The sequence below is a fragment of the Globicephala melas genome, chromosome 11, assembly GCF_963455315.2.
Source record: "Globicephala melas chromosome 11, mGloMel1.2, whole genome shotgun sequence".
Classification (NCBI taxonomy): Eukaryota; Metazoa; Chordata; class Mammalia; order Artiodactyla; family Delphinidae; genus Globicephala; species Globicephala melas.
The window spans coordinates 74,202,630-74,219,760 of NC_083324.2; the positions used below are offsets into that span (position 1 = coordinate 74,202,630).

A 17,131-nucleotide genomic window follows, 5' to 3' on the forward strand; every position below is an offset into this window, starting at 1 on the left:
AATCTCCGCTCTCTTTAGAAGTATCGTGAGTTCCAGTGTCACCAGCTCCATTCATAGGGAAGCTTACAGGACCACGATGCCAAGCAATGCAAACAGGAATGGTGCATAGAAGGAGAATGGGATCAGGGGTCGACAAAGAACTCATGATCACTGGGTGGCCGCTGGGCTTATCTCGCTAAATCCTCACAACAATCTCGCAGAGAAATGAGCGCTACCGTTTATTAAGTACCCGAGTCTAGGACCATACTAGTAGTCTTATTATTCCTTTTTTACCAATAAGGAAATGGAGGCTCAGCGTGTTCGTTACCTCCATGAGATTCTATGGCTATGGCTGGGATGTCTGGATTCAAGTCCAATTCTAACTGAACTATCCGTTTACCTACTCTCTCCCCAGTAAATGTCTGGGGTCAAGACTTACTTATCTTTGCAGCACCAATACTAAGCGTGTTGCCTGACATGGAAAGTACAGAAAGTGCTGCATATACAGGTGTTATCACAACTGACCCCAAAGTGCAAATGTTTCCCTTCACCTGTTACATGCTGCCTTTCAAAGGGCAGAATTCACTTCAGGTCTCTGCTTTGCCTCCTTTGTGATCTTATCAGATTAACTTAGGCATTCAGTTTTGTTTTTCTATCTCACAACCAAATCCATTACAGTCTTTTTCTTCCCCATGATAAGAAGTGAAAAGAATTAAAAAAAAAAAAAAACGGAAAGAAAAATGAAGGGAAAAACTGAAAGTACAGTAGACAGAAATGCAATCCTTCCTTTACTAATATACTTACAGGGACAGCATTGGACAGAGAAGCCCAAAGTAGTAAGAGCCCATAATTGGGACTCTTCTGTTCATTTGTTTCCATCTCTAGGAGATCCAGCAGAGCCTGCATTACTGTCTGTTTAAAAGAAATAAATATTGTCAAACCAGAGCTATGTGACAAAGATTGATGTTAATAAACAAAGATCATGCATTTTTCTTTAATCTGAAAGCTACTATTTTTGCCATTCTTAGGTTTGTGATCTCAGGCATGCTAAGGGATTTACATACTTACTGGTAGTATAGTAATTGGGAGTAGGGACTCTGGGGTTCAATGCTCTTACTGCATTGGTTCAAATCCTGGCTTAATTTTTTAAGACTTATTTTTTAGAGCTGTTTTAGGTTTACAAGAAAATTGAGAGGAAAGTACAGAGATTTCCCATACAAACCTTACCCCCACCCAAGCATAGCCTTCCTCATTATCAACATCACTCACCAGAACGGGACATTTTTGACCAAGGAAGAAACGATTTTGATACATCATAGTCATCTAAAGTGCACAGTTTACCTTAGGAGTCACTCTTGGTGTTATAAACTCTATGGGTTTGGACAAATGCATAATGATATCTATTATCATTATAATGTCATACAGAGTATTTTCATAGCCCTAAAAAATCCTCTATGCTCTGCCTATTCATCTCTCCCCACCCCCTAACAACCACTGATCTTTTTACTTTCTTCATAGTTTTGCCTTTTCCAAAATTTCACATAGTTGGAATCATACAGTATGCAGCCTTCTCATATTGGCTTCTTTCACTTAGTAATAGGCATTTATGGTTCCTCCATGTCTTCTCATGGCTTGATAGCTCATTTCTTTTTAGCGCTAATACTCTATTCTTTGGATGTACCATAGCTTATTCACCCATTTACCTACTGAAGGGCATCTTGGTTGCATCCAAGTTTTGGCAATTATGAATAAAGCTGTTATAAACATCCATATGTAGGTTTTCGTGTGGGTGTAAGTTTTCAAACCATTTGGGCAAATACAAGGAGCACAATTGCTGGACTGTATGGTAAGAGTATGTTTCATTTTGTAAGAAACCTCCAAAAAGTCTATACCATTTTGCATTCCCACCAGCAATGAATGAGAGTTCCTGTTGTTCTACAACCCTGTCAGCATTTGGTATTGTCTGTGTTCCAGATTCTGGCCATTCTAATAGGTGAGTAGTGGTATCTCATTGTTTTAATTTGCATTTCTCTGATGACATGTGATGTGGAGCATCTTCTCATATGCTTATTTGCCATCTATATATCTTCTTGGGTGAGGTGTCTCTCAAGGTCTATTTTTGGTCTGTTTTTCCATTGGGTTGTTTGTTTTCCTATTGTTGAATTTTAAGTGTTCTTTGTATATTTTGGATAATAGTCCTTTATTTTGCCAATACTCTCTCTCAGTTTGTGACTTGTCTTCTCATTCTCCTGATATTGTCTTTTCACAGAGCAGCTTAATTTTAATGAAATCCAGCTTAATAGTTTCTTTTATGAATTGTGTCTTCAGTGTTATATCTAAGTAGGCATCGCCACACCCAAGATCAACTAAGTTTTTTGCATGTGAATGTCCAGTTGTTTCTGCACTATTTGTTGAAAAGTCTACCTTTGTTTCATTATATTGCCTTTGCTCCTTTGTCAAAGATCAGTTGACTATATTTAATGGGGTCTCTTTCTGGGCTCTCTATTCTGTTCCATTAATTTATTTGTCTATTCTTTTCCAGTACCACATTATCTTGATTACTGAAGCTTTACAGTAAATCTTGAAGTTGGATAGCATCACTTCTTTGAAGAACTTTGCTCTTTTCCTTCAACATTGTGTTGGTGATTCTGGGTCTTCTGCCTCTCCATACAAATTTTAGAATCCATAAAATTTTATAACTTGCTGGGGTTTTTTTATTGGGGATTGCATTGAATCTATACATCAGGTTGGGAAGAACTGACATCTTGACAATATTGTCTTCCTATCCATGAACATGGAATATATCCCCATATATTTAGTTCTTTGACTTTGTTCCTCAGAGTTTTGTAGTTGTGCAGTTTTCCTCATATAGATCTTGTTTTGTTTTATATATATGTAAGTATTTCATTTTTGGGAATGCTAATGTAAAGGGTATTGTGTTTTTAATTTCACATTCCACTTATTCATTGTTGGCATGTAGGAAAGCAATTAACTTTTGTGTATTAACTTGGTATCCTACGACCTTGCTAAAATCACTCACTAGTTCCAGTAGTTTTTTGGTTGATTCTTTTGGATTTTCTCTACATATGTTCACATCATCTGCAAGCAAAGACAGTTTTATGTCTTCCCTTTCAATCTGTATAATTTTTATTTCCTTTTCTTGCCTTATTGCATTAGCAAGGACTTCCAGTACTATGTTGAAAAAGAGTGGTGGGAGGGGACATCCTTGCTAAAGGGGTTCTGGTACCAATTTCCAATGTGTGTGAGGGGGGTTCTACACACCACAAACAATGCTTGGTTCATCATCTGGGTGTCTTATAATTCAGCTCAATTATAACACTATTTACCCAAAGATAGCATCATGTTCCACAGGCTAAGGGTATAGTCCCACAAGACTCTGCCCTGCTCTTCAGATGTCAGCTGCAAGCCCGGGTTATTGCCTGTGCTTCTGACTAACTGGCTAAGGCTTGGAAGTTACACAGACCCCCTCCTTGGATTTCAGATGCCAGTTGCAAGTCCAAGTTGTTACCTGTACTTCTAACTGACTGGCTATATAAATCAGAGGTTCCCATGAACCCCCTCCTCAGATTTGATTAATTTGCTAGAGCTGCTCACCGAACTGAAACATTTTACTTATTAGATTACTGGTTTATTATAAAAGGATGCGATAAAGCCTACAGATGAACATGCAGCTGGAAGAGATGTATAGGGCAAGGTAGGGGTAAAGGCCAAGGAACTTCTTTTCTTTTTTTTCTTCTTTTTTTTTTTTTTTTTTGCGGTACACAGGCCTCTCACCATTGTGGCCTCTCCCACCGTGGAGCACAGGCTCCGGACGCGCAGGCCCAGCAGCCATGGCCCACGGGCCCAGCCACTCCACAGCATGTGCAATCGTCCCAGACCGGGCACGAACCCGTGTCCCCTGCATCAGCAGGTGGACTCTCAACCACTGCGCCACCAGGGAAGCCCCCAAGGAACTTTTGTGCTTGCTTGAAGCATGCCACTTTCCCCAAATCTCCAAGTGTTCATCAACATAGAAGCTCTCTGAACCCCATCCTTTTGGGTTTTTATGAAAGCTTCATACATAGGCACGATTGATTAAATCATTGGCCACTGGTGATTGCTTCAACCTCCAGGTATAAATTTCCTTCTAAGCATTGTTTTCACTACCTCCCACAATTTTGATAGGTTGGTTTTTCATTTTAGTTTGTTTCAAAATATTTTAATTTCTTATGAGAATTCTTCTTTGATCCACGTGTTATTTAGAAATGTGTTGTTTAATCTCCACGTATTTTGGGATTTTCCAGTTATCTTTCTGTTATTGATTTCTAGTTTAATTCCACTGTGGGCTGAGAAGAGACATTATATGATTTCTATTCTAATAAATTTGTTAAGGTGTGTTTAATGGCCCAGAATGTGGTTTATTTTGGTGAATATTCCATATAAGCTTGAGAAAAAAATATGTATTCTGCCATTGTTGGATTAAGTAGTCTTAATTAATTATATCCAGTTGATTGATGGTGGTGTTGAGTTCAATTATATCCTTGTTGATTTCTGTCTGTTGGATGTGTCCATTTCTGAGAGAGGGGTGTTGAAGTCTCCAACTGTGACAGTAGATTCATCTATTTCTGTTTGAAGTTCCATCAGTTTTTCTCTCATGTAGTTTGACACTCTGTTGCTAGGTACATACACATTAAGAATTGTTATGTCTTCTTGGAGGACTGACCTCATTGTCATTATGTAATGTCCTTCATTATGCCTGATAAGTTTCCTTCCTTTGAAGTCTGCTCTGTCTGAAAGTAATACAGCTCCTCCTGCTTTCTTTTGATTGGTGTTAGCACGGTATGTTTTTCTACATCTGTTTACTTTTAATCTATATTAAATATAAAGTATCCTTATATTTAAAGTGGGTTTCTTGTAGACAACATATAGTTGGGTTATGTTTTTAGATCCACTGTGACAATCTCTGTCTTTTAATTTAGGCCACTGACATTCAAAGTGATTACGGATATAGCTGGATTAGTATCTACCATATTTGTTACTGTATTCTATTTGCTGCCCTTACTCTTTGTTCTTATTTTTGTATTCCACCATTTTCCTGCCTTTTGTGATTTTAATTGAGCATTTTATATGATTCCATTTTCTCTCCTTTCTTAGCATATCAAGTTATACTTCAATTTTTATTTTTATTAGAGTCTGTAGAGTCTGTAATATACATTTACAACTAATCCAAGTCCACTTTAAAATAATACTGTACCACTTCACAGGTAGTGTAAGTACCTTCTAGTAACAAAATAATCCTAATTCCTCCCTCCTGTCCCTGTATCATTTCCATCATTCATTTCACTTATACATAAGCACACATAAGTACACATACACACATGTATATACATATAATATACATATAAGCATATATAATTGAATATATTGTTGCTATTTTATTATCTGAACAAACTGTTATCAAGTTGATATCAATCTGAACTGTTAGATCAATTAAGAATAGAAAAAATAAGTTTCTTTTTCACCTTTACTTATTCCTTCTTTCATGCTCGCTCTTTCTTTATGGAGGTCTGAGTTTCTGACCTGTATCATTTTCCTTCTCTCTGAAGAACTTCTTTTAGCATTTCTTAAAAGGCAGGTCTACTGGCAACAAAATTCCCGCAATTTTTGTTTGTCTGAAGAAGACTCTATTTCTCCTTCACTTCTGAAGGATAATTTCACAGAGTACAGTGTCCTAGGTTGATGTTTTTTCCTCTCTCAACACTAAATATTTCACTCCACTCTCTTCTTGCTTGCATGCTTTCTGAGGACAAGTCAGATGTAATTCATATCTTTGTTCTTCTATAGGTATAGTGGGTTTTTTCTTTGTTTTTTTGTTTGTTTTTCTCCCTCTGGCTTCTTTCAGGATTTTTTAAATCTTTGATTTTCTGTAATTGAAAAATGATATGCTGACGTGTAGTTTTTTTGGTGTTTACTTGATTGGTGTTCTCTGAGCTTCCAAGATCTGTGGTTTGGTGTCTGACATTAATTTGGGAGAAATTCTGAGTCATTATTGTGTCAAGTATTTCTCCTGTCCCCATCTCTTTCTTCTTTTTCTGCTATACCCATTCCATGAATGTTACATCTTCGGTAGTTTTCCCACAGTCCTTGAATATTCTGTTCTATTTTTGTTTTTTATGTCTTCGTTCTCTTTGCTTTTTGGTTTTCAAGGACTGAATCTCCTCTAGCTCAGAGATTCTTTCTTCAGTTGTGTCCAGGCTACTAATAAGTCCATGAAAAGCATTCTTCATTTCTGTCACTTGGTTTTTTTTTAATCTCTGTCTAGCATTTCATTTTGGTTCTTTCCTAGGATTTCCATCTCTCTGCTTACATTGTCCATCTGTTCTTGCATACTGCCTACTTTATCATTTAGTCATTAGCATATTAATCATATATTTTTTTAAAGTCCCAATCTGTTAATTCTAATATCCCGGCCATGAATGGTTCTGATGCTTGCTTTGTCTCTTCAAATTGTGGAGGTTTCTTTTTGCCTTGTAATTTTTCTTGATGGCTAGACATGTTGTGCTGGATAAAAGGAATGGCTATAAATAGGTCTTTAGTAATGTGGTGGTTAGGTGTGAGGGGAGGGGAAGCATTCAAGTCTTATGATTAGATCTCTGTCTTTTCATGAGCCTGTGCCTCTGGACTGTGAACTTCACAAGTGTTTCTCAGTCTTATTCTCCCTCCTTAGGTGGGACAGGATGGCTAGAGGTGGCTGCAACTGGACACTCCTCTTCCCCAGGTCAGTTAGGCTCTGATAATCCTCCAGCAGGTTAAGTTCTGTTTAACTATTTTCCCCTGAGGGCAGGCCTGGTTAAGAACAGAGCACTGTGGCATATTTCAAACTTGTTCTTTTCCCCCTTCCCCTGTCAGAAGCCCTAGGGGATTTTTCACTGGTCCACCTCCTGGAGGTAAGTTTCACAGTATTGTGGAGGTCCTTCTATGACCGGGTCCCAGGTCCCGTGGAGTTTTGAACTCTGAGAATTGTCTGCACTGAACCTCTAGCAATTCATTAATTACAGCTCGGCTTTTCCTACCCTGGCACAGGTTCCCACGGCAGTCTCCACTCTCAGGTCTGTGCTCTGGGAAATGTCAACTCCCTGTATTTGCCTGTTGGTCTCTAGTCTTGGGGGCAGCAGGTTGCTCTGTGTCCTCTCTTTCAAGAATTGTTGATTTTTCAGTCTGTTAAGTTTTTACTCAGTGTGAGGATGAAGTGGCAACTTCCAAGATCCTTACATGTGGAATGGGAACCTGGTTTCAATAGCTGGGTAACCTTGGGCAAGTACTTTAAGCTCTCTGTGTCTCAATTTCCTCATCTGTAAAATGGTCATAATATGGACCCTACCTCACAGGATTGTTGTGAGAATTAAATGAGTTACTTCCTATAAAGTACTTAAAACAAAACATAGTACACATTACCATTTTGACGAATGTTATCTTTAAGTACTTTTTTCTTTTTTTAATTAACATCTGCTCTTAGGAAAATGCAAACAACACAGATCTCTGGAGCATTCAGGAGAAAACCCTACCCCCATGTGCCATGCAAATTCTCAGCCTACATATCATGGGTAAGGGAATTGCCAAACCAGTATATGATAAATATTGCAATACTCTAAAACCATGCAGAGAACTGACGTTTGACATGGACGGTGCCAGGTCAGATCAGGGCCTCTCCAAGGTCACCTAGTATGGCTGCTCTCAAGTCATCACACAAATTCCATGAAAGCATTTCCTTCCTTGGAAGGCTTCCCAGATTTGCCTTTGCCAACGGTCATCCCCATCACGAGGAACAAATTCAGACATTATAACATTTTCATTAAGTTACTTGTGCACTTCGAATCTTAACTAATTCAAGTTAGGTAACAGAAATAATGGTAGCTAAAGTCTAGTCACTGCTCTGGAAGGCAAGTACTGTTTAAGGGCTTCACAAGTATTTAAGCATTCGTTCCTCACCCCAGCTCCAAGGAGTAGATCTGTTATTGTCACCATTTTACATTTGAGGAAATGGAAGCACGATTAGGTTAGGGAACTTTGCTAGTGACATACAGCTTGTCAATGGTTGAGCTGGGATTCGAATCCTGCGAGGCTGGCCCTGGCTCCAGTGCCCACAATCTTAGCTACTAGGCTATGCTGCCCCTTAGAGACACACTCCTTAACTCTCATGGGTTAGGGACTCAGAGAACTGCACTGCACCAGAACGCAGTGGTTTTTCTTCAGATCCTACAACACAGAAAATACCTATTACATCACTCTCAAAGAAAATACATGATGAGAGGCTGTTGCTGTTACTTACAGAGGCATGTAGTGTTTCAAAAGTGATTAACCACTCTGATCCCTGGCTTTCTGGTTTTAATAATCCCCAGTTTCCCAGGTACTAAAGTTGTTGCGAAAAAGAAATGAGCAGTGAATTTGTGAAATGTGTTAACACTACGCCTGGCACAGGGTAAGTACCCCATAAGTGTTAGTGATGTCTTATTGTTACTGTTTCTGTAATAATGGATTACCAGATTTGAAAATAATTTAAGTATAATTTTCATTTACTCCTGGTTTCTATCAGACTTACAATGCAAGTTGTTATGGTACAAAGTTTATATTTCATGAAAGATCCTATAGATGTATTTCATTCTTTTGATATGCTATTCTGTGGTGCAGTCTTAATTGTAAATGAAAATACTAGTTTAATTTATATCTAGAATAACATGGGAGAAATCACTCATGTTGAAACGTGATAAAGTTATGATATGAGAAAACGTGTGTATAATATTTAGAAAACAAAAAAACAAAAAACTTCTTCCAGTCCTTTGCTTAACTAGGACATTGAAATCGACTCATGCAGTAAAAGACAACAGAATCTTTTATTTTCTTCTTAGCCTGCATTTTTTAAAAAATTGTGGGCATAAAAACGTAAACTCTGTGTGAACACTGCTGCAGGAAAACAGAAACAAAACAGTTTTTAAAAAATGAAGTTACGCAGCTCATGAGTGTTCAAACTGAATTCTATCCCGGTCATAAACATTGAATTAGCGTCAGCAGAGGTCAAAATTTGTCTTTATTCAAAGCGGGAGTTCGAGTACCTATGATTAAAGTGCCTCATTTCTTCAGAGTAAGAAAAATAAATGCTATTCTAGAAGTATTGTCAGTGGGGAGTTTTAACTGGGGCATTAAAACCCCTGTTTTCTAGGCTTATAGATTACAGATCTATTTGGGTACAGCTTTTATACACACATGGCTTTACCTCTAAATCCTGGAAAATAATGCAAACAAAAATGTGTTTGTCTGGATCCATTTATAAAATAGATTCTTTAGCTGAAACATAGTTTGTCAGTGAAGGGCATTCCAGTCTAGCTTTCTATTCCCTTTATTCCAGAGGGAGATCCCCAAACATTTGCACATTCCTTTTTTTCTAAGGTGATCTTCCTCTCCAGTGTTAAGCAGAGTTGTTTGTGATAACACTTGCTATCATAACTAAACGCAAACAAACAAAAATGTCTGATATCATCTTTCAATGCTAAACGATATGAAATGATTTCTTCCATGATAACGATGATAAACTCTCACACGGTCTTTACTATGTTTCAAGTGCTTTACAAATATTAACTATTTGTTAACAAAACTGAGGCCAGGAGGTTAGGTACCATGCCCAAGGTCACAAAACTGAGGCCAAGAGGTTAGGTACCACGCCCAAGGTCACACAGTGGTGACTGGATTTGAGCCCAGGCAGTCCAGGCCAAAAGGAATCTCCAGACGGTGAGTCTGGAGAATCAGGTAGTTTTCAAAAGCTTTCAGAGATTCTAATGAGCGGCCACGGCTGAGAACCATTCATTAGCAAGAATCAGAACCATCTGGAAGGTGTATAAAACCCCAGATGGCTGGGCTCCTAGCGTTTTGCCCTGAGTGGTTTCCCAGGCGACGTTGGTACCATTGGTCTAAGGACCACGTGTAGAGAACCACAGATCTAGGACACTTAGGACAGTGACTCCCAGTGCGTTGCTTTTTAAATTATACCACACTACCTGGTTGCATTTGAAGAAAGAAACAATTAGCCGTGGTGGCCTCAAGAAAAAAGTCAACTTTGTCGAGCTTTCTTATCTTTGCCTAATTTGCCATAACTCTCACCTGTGACTGTTGACACAACCAACTGTATAATCGATAAATATTAAAAAAACCCTCAGGCTGTTGTGTTATTTTGTTGTCTGTAGCCTCAGTTTTTTTCTTATGTAACATAGGGTTAATATCTCCCTCACTGCTGTGAGGATGCAATAATAAAATAACGTATGTAAACATCCAACACAGTGGTTGGCACAAAAATGGTATCTATGTAACACATCTCATGATTTTTAGCAAAAATATTTTTTTAACAATCGTAGTTTATGACTGTTTTCGTCTCAGGTATTTTAGCAAAAAAAGCTAAGGAATACTTACCGGGGAATTATCTTTTGCAGATTTGCATGTTTTTATATCTGGAATGTTTTTCTCAAAAAGTGCTAGAAGCCACTTTTTGGATTTTGACCAGTTTCTAGGTGAGAAAAAATATGTGGATAAATTAATTTGAAAGCACTCTAGGAATAACAAGTCACAGCAGAAAAGGGACTATGTCTATGGAATTTTAATTATTTCTCCAAATGTCTTCTTCATTTTCAGCTGGAACTTCATGAGAAATCTACCTTCAGACTTATTAGTCCACAAGGAAAATTGAGGGGGCAAGGCAGCCACATTTTAGTATGTTTTGCAAATAAACATTTGCATTCCTAAAGGGCCGGCATTAAATAAGAAAACATGGCTTGGGGACTTCCCTGGTGGCGCAGCGGTTAAGGATCCACCTGTCAATGCAGGGGACATGGGTTCGAGCTCTGGTCCGGGAAGATCCCACATGCCTCGGAGCAACTAAGCCCGTGTGCCACAACTACTGAGCCCACGTGCCACAACTACTGAAGCCCACGTGCCTACAGCCCATGCTCCGCAACAAGAGAATCCACTGCAATAAGCCCACACACCCCAACAAAGAGTAGCCCCTGCTCACTGCAACTAGAGAAAGCCCGTGCACAGCAACGACGACCCAACACAGCCAAAGATAAATAAATAAATGTATTAAAAACAAAAAAAGAGAGAAAACAGGCTCATGATTTGTTTGGTCTAAGTTTGCTCTGGCTGTTGTCAGTCACAGCAGGATCAAAATCTTGCCCAGGGACCCGTTGCTGGGTTAAGTGAGGCAAAGCAAACTGACTAAAAGCTTTTTAATCTTTTCCGACCAGTCATCATTTCAGACCAACTGCCAAGAAACTAAAATATCATGTGTTACTTTGCAATCAAACCGTTTTATAAACTTTTATCTGAGCCAACTGTGAGAAATACATTTGACCACACCTACTTCTGCCTCAGGGAGAATAAGGACTTCGGATTCTGACACGGGTCACACTTGATGATGTAGCAATGACTGTGTTAATAATAAGTTGTAAATGGCATAAAAGGCCTCAAAATAGATTCTTCATTTCATTCTCATATTCTCCCCTCTCCTTCTTGTTTTTGTTCCTCAAAATGAGAATAAGAGGAAATCATCCATCTCTCTTCAGTTCCTCCCTCAATTCACACACACACACACAAACTGGTCATAAGAAATAGCTTCTGTCTCTTCCACTTAAACTGCTGTTATAGCTACTTAGAACAAAGAAAGGAGAGAAATGTATGAATAGCTGAGAAGAGCTTGATCAGGGAATTAACATAGGAAACAACTCTCTACCTGAGGAGACATTCTGGCAACTGGGACCCATATTCGAAACCTTCATCATAAGCTTGAAAGTGCTGATGGAACTCCCTGATTTTCCTCTCATTTGTGGGAAACAGACCTTTTTTAAAGAGCACGTTCACTGTGACCGGGTAAAGGAAATGCCTACAAAGATAGAAACACATAAAACGTCAGAACCAATGACCACAGAAGAAAAGCATAGGTTACAAAAGAAGGCATTATTGAATAGCTATATATTAAGGGTAGACAATCATATGTGATATATTTTTTTGGGGGGGAAAGTCATTCTTAAGAGGTTTTAATATTTGCTTTCTGTGCTCAAGATAACTTAGGGGTAACTGAAATTGTGGTCTTATTTATCTGAAGATTTTCAAATGCTTTCTAAGCAAGTATTGTTAGATCCTGACAAATGTGAGATGACACACAGAAAGAGCTCGATTCAATATGATTTCAACAAGCATTTATTTAGCAAATAATAACGATAACTGAGATACAGTTCGTACCTTTAGACAGCAGCCAAAAATAACCAAATGAAGAATCAAGGGCAATATTAGTCACCAAATTCCTAGTATCTCCCAGGATCCTATAACTTTGAACTATATCGAAAGACTGAAATATAGTATCTATCATCAGCAAGTTTTCCCTCAGGTGAATAAAATTATTTCTGCGGGGTCCTTAAATAAGGGAATATCAGAGATTGTTAATATGCCCCAGGTTAGTAACACTAAGTACTGTTTATTCCATTTTTATTCACCATCATTTCCTCACAGAAATTTCTCAGGATCTCCTTTCCCTCCAAGTTTCAAAGTCATTCAAGAATTTGCTTTGTTTTGTTGTCGATATTGGGCGTGTTAAAAGTTTGGTTGATTGGTTGCTTGTTTTTGTTTTTACTTTTCCTCTCTCTCTTTCTGGAACCCTAACAAACTATTCGATGTTGCTGTATTTCTGAGTCTGGATGGTTGGTCATGCCTCCAGCATCCCACTGAGATGGAAAAGTGCCTCATGGGTAACTTCGGTTTACCAAATCGCCCTGCGCGTGCGGGGAATTCTTCTCACAGCTCCCTGCTAAGCCCTTACGTTTGCCAGAAAGCTCCAGAACATGGCTGGGTGCTACGTGGTTCCCCTCACTGTCCTCTCCTGTCTCGCTTGCCTCTCAGTACCTCCCCTCTCAGAGGACCTGGGCTCAGTACCTAGGCTCATGGTGGCTTTCCCTCAGCCACCTTGTCACGTCTCACAGACATCTCCTGGACCCTTGTCATCTACTTTCTGATTCTATCCTCTTCCCTCTCCTCTCAATGTCCTCTTCTTCTAATGATCACAAATTGCACTGAATGTTTTATCAAAATTGGATGCATGACAATTATATGAGGAAAATCCATGTAGCGCGTACAAAATTATAAGGAATGACTAGGGAGAAATTATTATTAAAACGTGTTAAAATGATTCTATTGGCCTATTTGCTTACCTTCAAATTGAAATGCTAACTGAAAACTGCCCATTAATCAGAATTTAAAAGATTAATAGCATCTTTTAATTGCCTAGCTAGATAGACATCATTAATCCACCAGAAAATTTGTGAAGTCCAATGTATAGGCTTCAAATTTTTTTTATTCCAAAAAAATAAAAAACAAAATGAAATAATAAGGCATCTATTTACCTCACTAAGTTGTTCAGGTCCATGGTCCCATGAGGGCCTAAATTCTCCAGCTGTTCGTGTAATTCTTCAGTCAGTTGTCCAGTGAATCGATATAGGTTGAAAGTTCCCATTTTCCCTTTCACCATGATATAAAGTTTCTCATGCAGTTTTAAAAAGATACTCTTTGGGATTGATGCTATAAACAGAGAAAACACTTTTCAAAAGAAGCAACCACTTTTTTTTTTTAACATCTTTATTGGAGTATAATTGCTTTACAATGTTGTGTTAGTTTCTGCTGTATAATAAATTGAATCAGCTATACGTATACATATATCTCCATACCCCATCCTTCTTGCGTCTCCCTCCCACCCTCCCTATCTCACCCCTCTAGGTGGTCACAAAGCACGGAGCTGATCTCCCTGTGTTATGCAGCTGCTTCCCACTAGCTATCTATTTTACATTTGGTAGTGTATATATGTCCATGCCACTCTCTCACTTCAGCCCAGCTTACCCTTCCCTCTCCCCGCATCCTCAAGTCCATTCTCTACATCTGCGACTTTATTCCTATCCTGCCCCTAGGTTCTTCAGAACCATTTTTTTTAAATAGATTCCATATATATGTGTTAGCATATGGTATTTGTTTTTCTCTTTCTGACTTACTTCACTCTGTATGACAGACTCTAGGTCCATCCACCTCACTACAAATAACTCAATTTCGTTTCTTTTTATGGCTGAGTAATATTCCATTGTATATATGTGCCACATCTTCTTTATCCATTCATCTGTCGATGGGCACTTAGGTGGCTTCCATGTCCTGGCTCTTGTAAACAGAGCTGCAGTGAACATTGTGGTACATGACTCTTTGAATTAGGCAACCACTTCTTGAAGCAAACAGTCAATAGACCTCCCTCTCTATTCCTTGATCAGCAGAGACTAGAGCCAAAATTCACCTAGTACATAGAACCACCTCCTGCATATAAAAGTAAGTGAAGATCCAACATAGACTGTGAGATAGTGAAAGTCCGTAGGGTAATTCACCTTAAGGGATGATTTGTATGGGGGTGATTAAGGAAGCCTCTGGGAAACACACATCTAGTGATTTTATTTCCATGTTTAAAACTTTTCATTGGCTTCCTATCCTTAACAAAGTTTACAAGGCGTTCTACCCTCTTTCCAGCTCTACAATCACATTGCTAGCCCTTTCTCCCTCCAAACATATATCCCAGGTATACTGAAAACACACACTCTTTTATACATCTCAGCATTTTCATGAGCTCTTCTATCTGCTCAGAATGTTCTCTACTTGACTGATCTCACCCTCCCACCCCTATCATCCCCCCCCCCCCACCTACAAGCCATACATTTATTCTGCTAACTTCTTCTCTCCTTCAAGTGTCTTCTTGAATATCACCTCCACCAGCAGGGCTTTCCTAAACTAACCCCAATAGCTTTAGCCCCACTGTTGCCTTTATCTTAGTGTTCACGCTCCTTTCCTGATACTCACACCTGGTCTGGTTGGGTGCTAAGAGTATGAATTTTTAAACTCATTACACTATTCCTTTATATTTTTCTTTAATCCTTTTTTATTGTCTTCAAAGTAAGTTTTCCAAAAAATAATTTTTAATTTTATATTTCATCATCCTATTACATGTAGGATACATTTTGTATAAGTTAATGAAAAATAATTTGTGGACTTCCTGAGCATGCATTGTCTCCGTGGCAGGGGAATAATTGAAAGGAATGGGAAGCTGGCTCAAGAGTAAATATTAAGATATTTCATCTGTTAAACAGAAATATTTAAGCATGCAAGTCCCCAGGGGAGGCAGAGGTGAAAAAACGTGATCACTTCAATACACCTATGATAGGTAAGTTGGTATATTTTTCTCAAGGAATATGTGAATTTACAGATCAAGAGTCTTCAAAATATTTGTATTTCTTTGATCTGGAATTCCATAGTCTAAATACCAAGAAGCATTAAAGGGTCAAAAAACTGGAACCAGCATGTTGTGATTTTTCATGCAAGCAACAAGAAACAATCATCATGCTACTGATCAACTGACAGCCTTGAAAACAAACTTTTTTGTCTTAATGGCAAGAAACGCATAAGAAGAACCTATATGAAAATGAACCTAAGAAAGATGCAAAAAGGGAAGCAAGGAGAAAAAAGATGGTAGAAGCAAGCACAGACATTGTGAAAGCAGAGAAAAGAACCAGGCACAAAATGAACCAGCTCTGCATTCTTGGGAGGACAAATGGCCTCAGCATGTATGTCTGCAGCCTGGGAAGAAATAAAGGCAGACACGGGCTTCCCTGGTGGCGCAGTGGTTGAGTTTGCTTGCCAATGCAGAGGACACGGGTTCGAGCCCTGGTCCAGGAAGATCCCACAGAGCAGCTAAGCCCATGCGCCACAACTACTGGGCCTGCACTCTAGAGCCCGTGAGCCACAACTACTGAGCCTGTGTGCCTAGAGCCCGTGCTCTGCAACAAGAGAAGCCACCACAATGAGAAGCCCGCGCACCGCAACGAAGAGTGGCCCCCACTCGCCGCAGCTAGAGAAAACCCCACACACAGCAACGAAGACCCAATGCAGCCAAAAATAAAACAAATAAAATAAATAAATTTATTTTAAAAAAAAGAAAAGAAAGAAAGAAAGGCAGACAGTCACACTGGAAGCGTGCTGACAAATTCAGTCCAGCAGTCTCTGAGGATGGGGAAAGAAAGGGCACCAATTATATGAAGCTGAGCCCTACTTACCTCAATAACCCTGTGGACTATGACAGGAAATGCCATAGTAAAGGGCTTACTAAGCAGTGCAGTTCTACTTTCAAGGAGCAGAGTAGCAACATGAGATAAAGCCAAGAGCTATAGCCTGTATAACATTGTATACACAGCGGCAGAGCAGAGTTAGTGACAGTTTGGGAGCTGCAACAGGCTGCAGATGCCAATATTTTCCCAAGTAAACATCAGTGAGGTGACCTCACCTCTTACACATAGCTAATGGATATCCAAATGTTTTAGGTTGCCAATAATTTGTTCTACATGGGCTAAATTCATCACATACTCTTTTCTATCCCTACTGTAAAGAACAGTATAATGGGCCTGCCTCATTCTTGATAGAGGAGTGAAGATGTGATTGTTACCTAAAGCTGCTCTTGGATTCCATGTTGTATTTCAAATGAACTATCTGAAAATACCGTTTACCTGTACGATAGACGGGATTTTGCACTGCTAGTTCAAAATTTACTTCTTTGGATTTTAGAAACACATTAATTCCCTCTTCTTCAGTAACAAAGGTCATTCGGGTGCCCAGAGCAACGATTGTAAATATCGGTCCATACTGAAAGAAAACACATAAATACAGACCATATTAGTAAGCATTTCTAATAAATAAGTTACTGGACCATGGTTATGCTTCAGACAGTGTTCCTCAAGAGCCCCAATGCTGAATTCACGGTCAAGATAAAAACTATTATGATTATACATAATAATATACATAATTATTATACATAATAATTATAAATTTTGACTGAGCAAAATCTAAATTATAAAAATCCTAATTTATTCTGTTGTAATATTTAACCTTCCTTTTGATAGTGTTATTATTTGCTTGTACCTTCCTTTCTGGTAGTAGAAATAATAATTAGAAATAATGATTGGAAATTATATCAAACACTGTGATATTTGAGCCCTGTTTTCAAGATTATCAGGAGGGTTAGAAACAACCTATGGTTGAACTT

General features: G+C 38.7%; 1 protein-coding gene across 5 annotated transcripts in view; it reads right to left on the reverse strand.

Annotated features, from left to right (window-relative positions):
* The window catches only part of CYP39A1 (cytochrome P450 family 39 subfamily A member 1), a 68,029-nt gene that overhangs the window by 45,817 nt on the left and 5,081 nt on the right, over nt 1-17,131 (reverse strand). For all 5 annotated transcript variants that reach the window (XR_009565750.2, XM_060307545.2, XM_060307544.2 and 2 more), the window contains 5 exons: nt 16,596-16,731; nt 13,416-13,590; nt 11,753-11,902; nt 10,438-10,531; nt 784-891 (listed from right to left, as the gene is read on the reverse strand). Coding sequence is in view for 4 of the 5 variants with exons in the window: in XM_060307545.2 (XP_060163528.1) it covers nt 784-891; nt 10,438-10,531; nt 11,753-11,902; nt 13,416-13,590; nt 16,596-16,731 (663 nt within the window). In the remaining variant the exon portion in view is untranslated. The remainder of the gene's footprint in view (nt 1-783; nt 892-10,437; nt 10,532-11,752; nt 11,903-13,415; nt 13,591-16,595; nt 16,732-17,131) is intronic.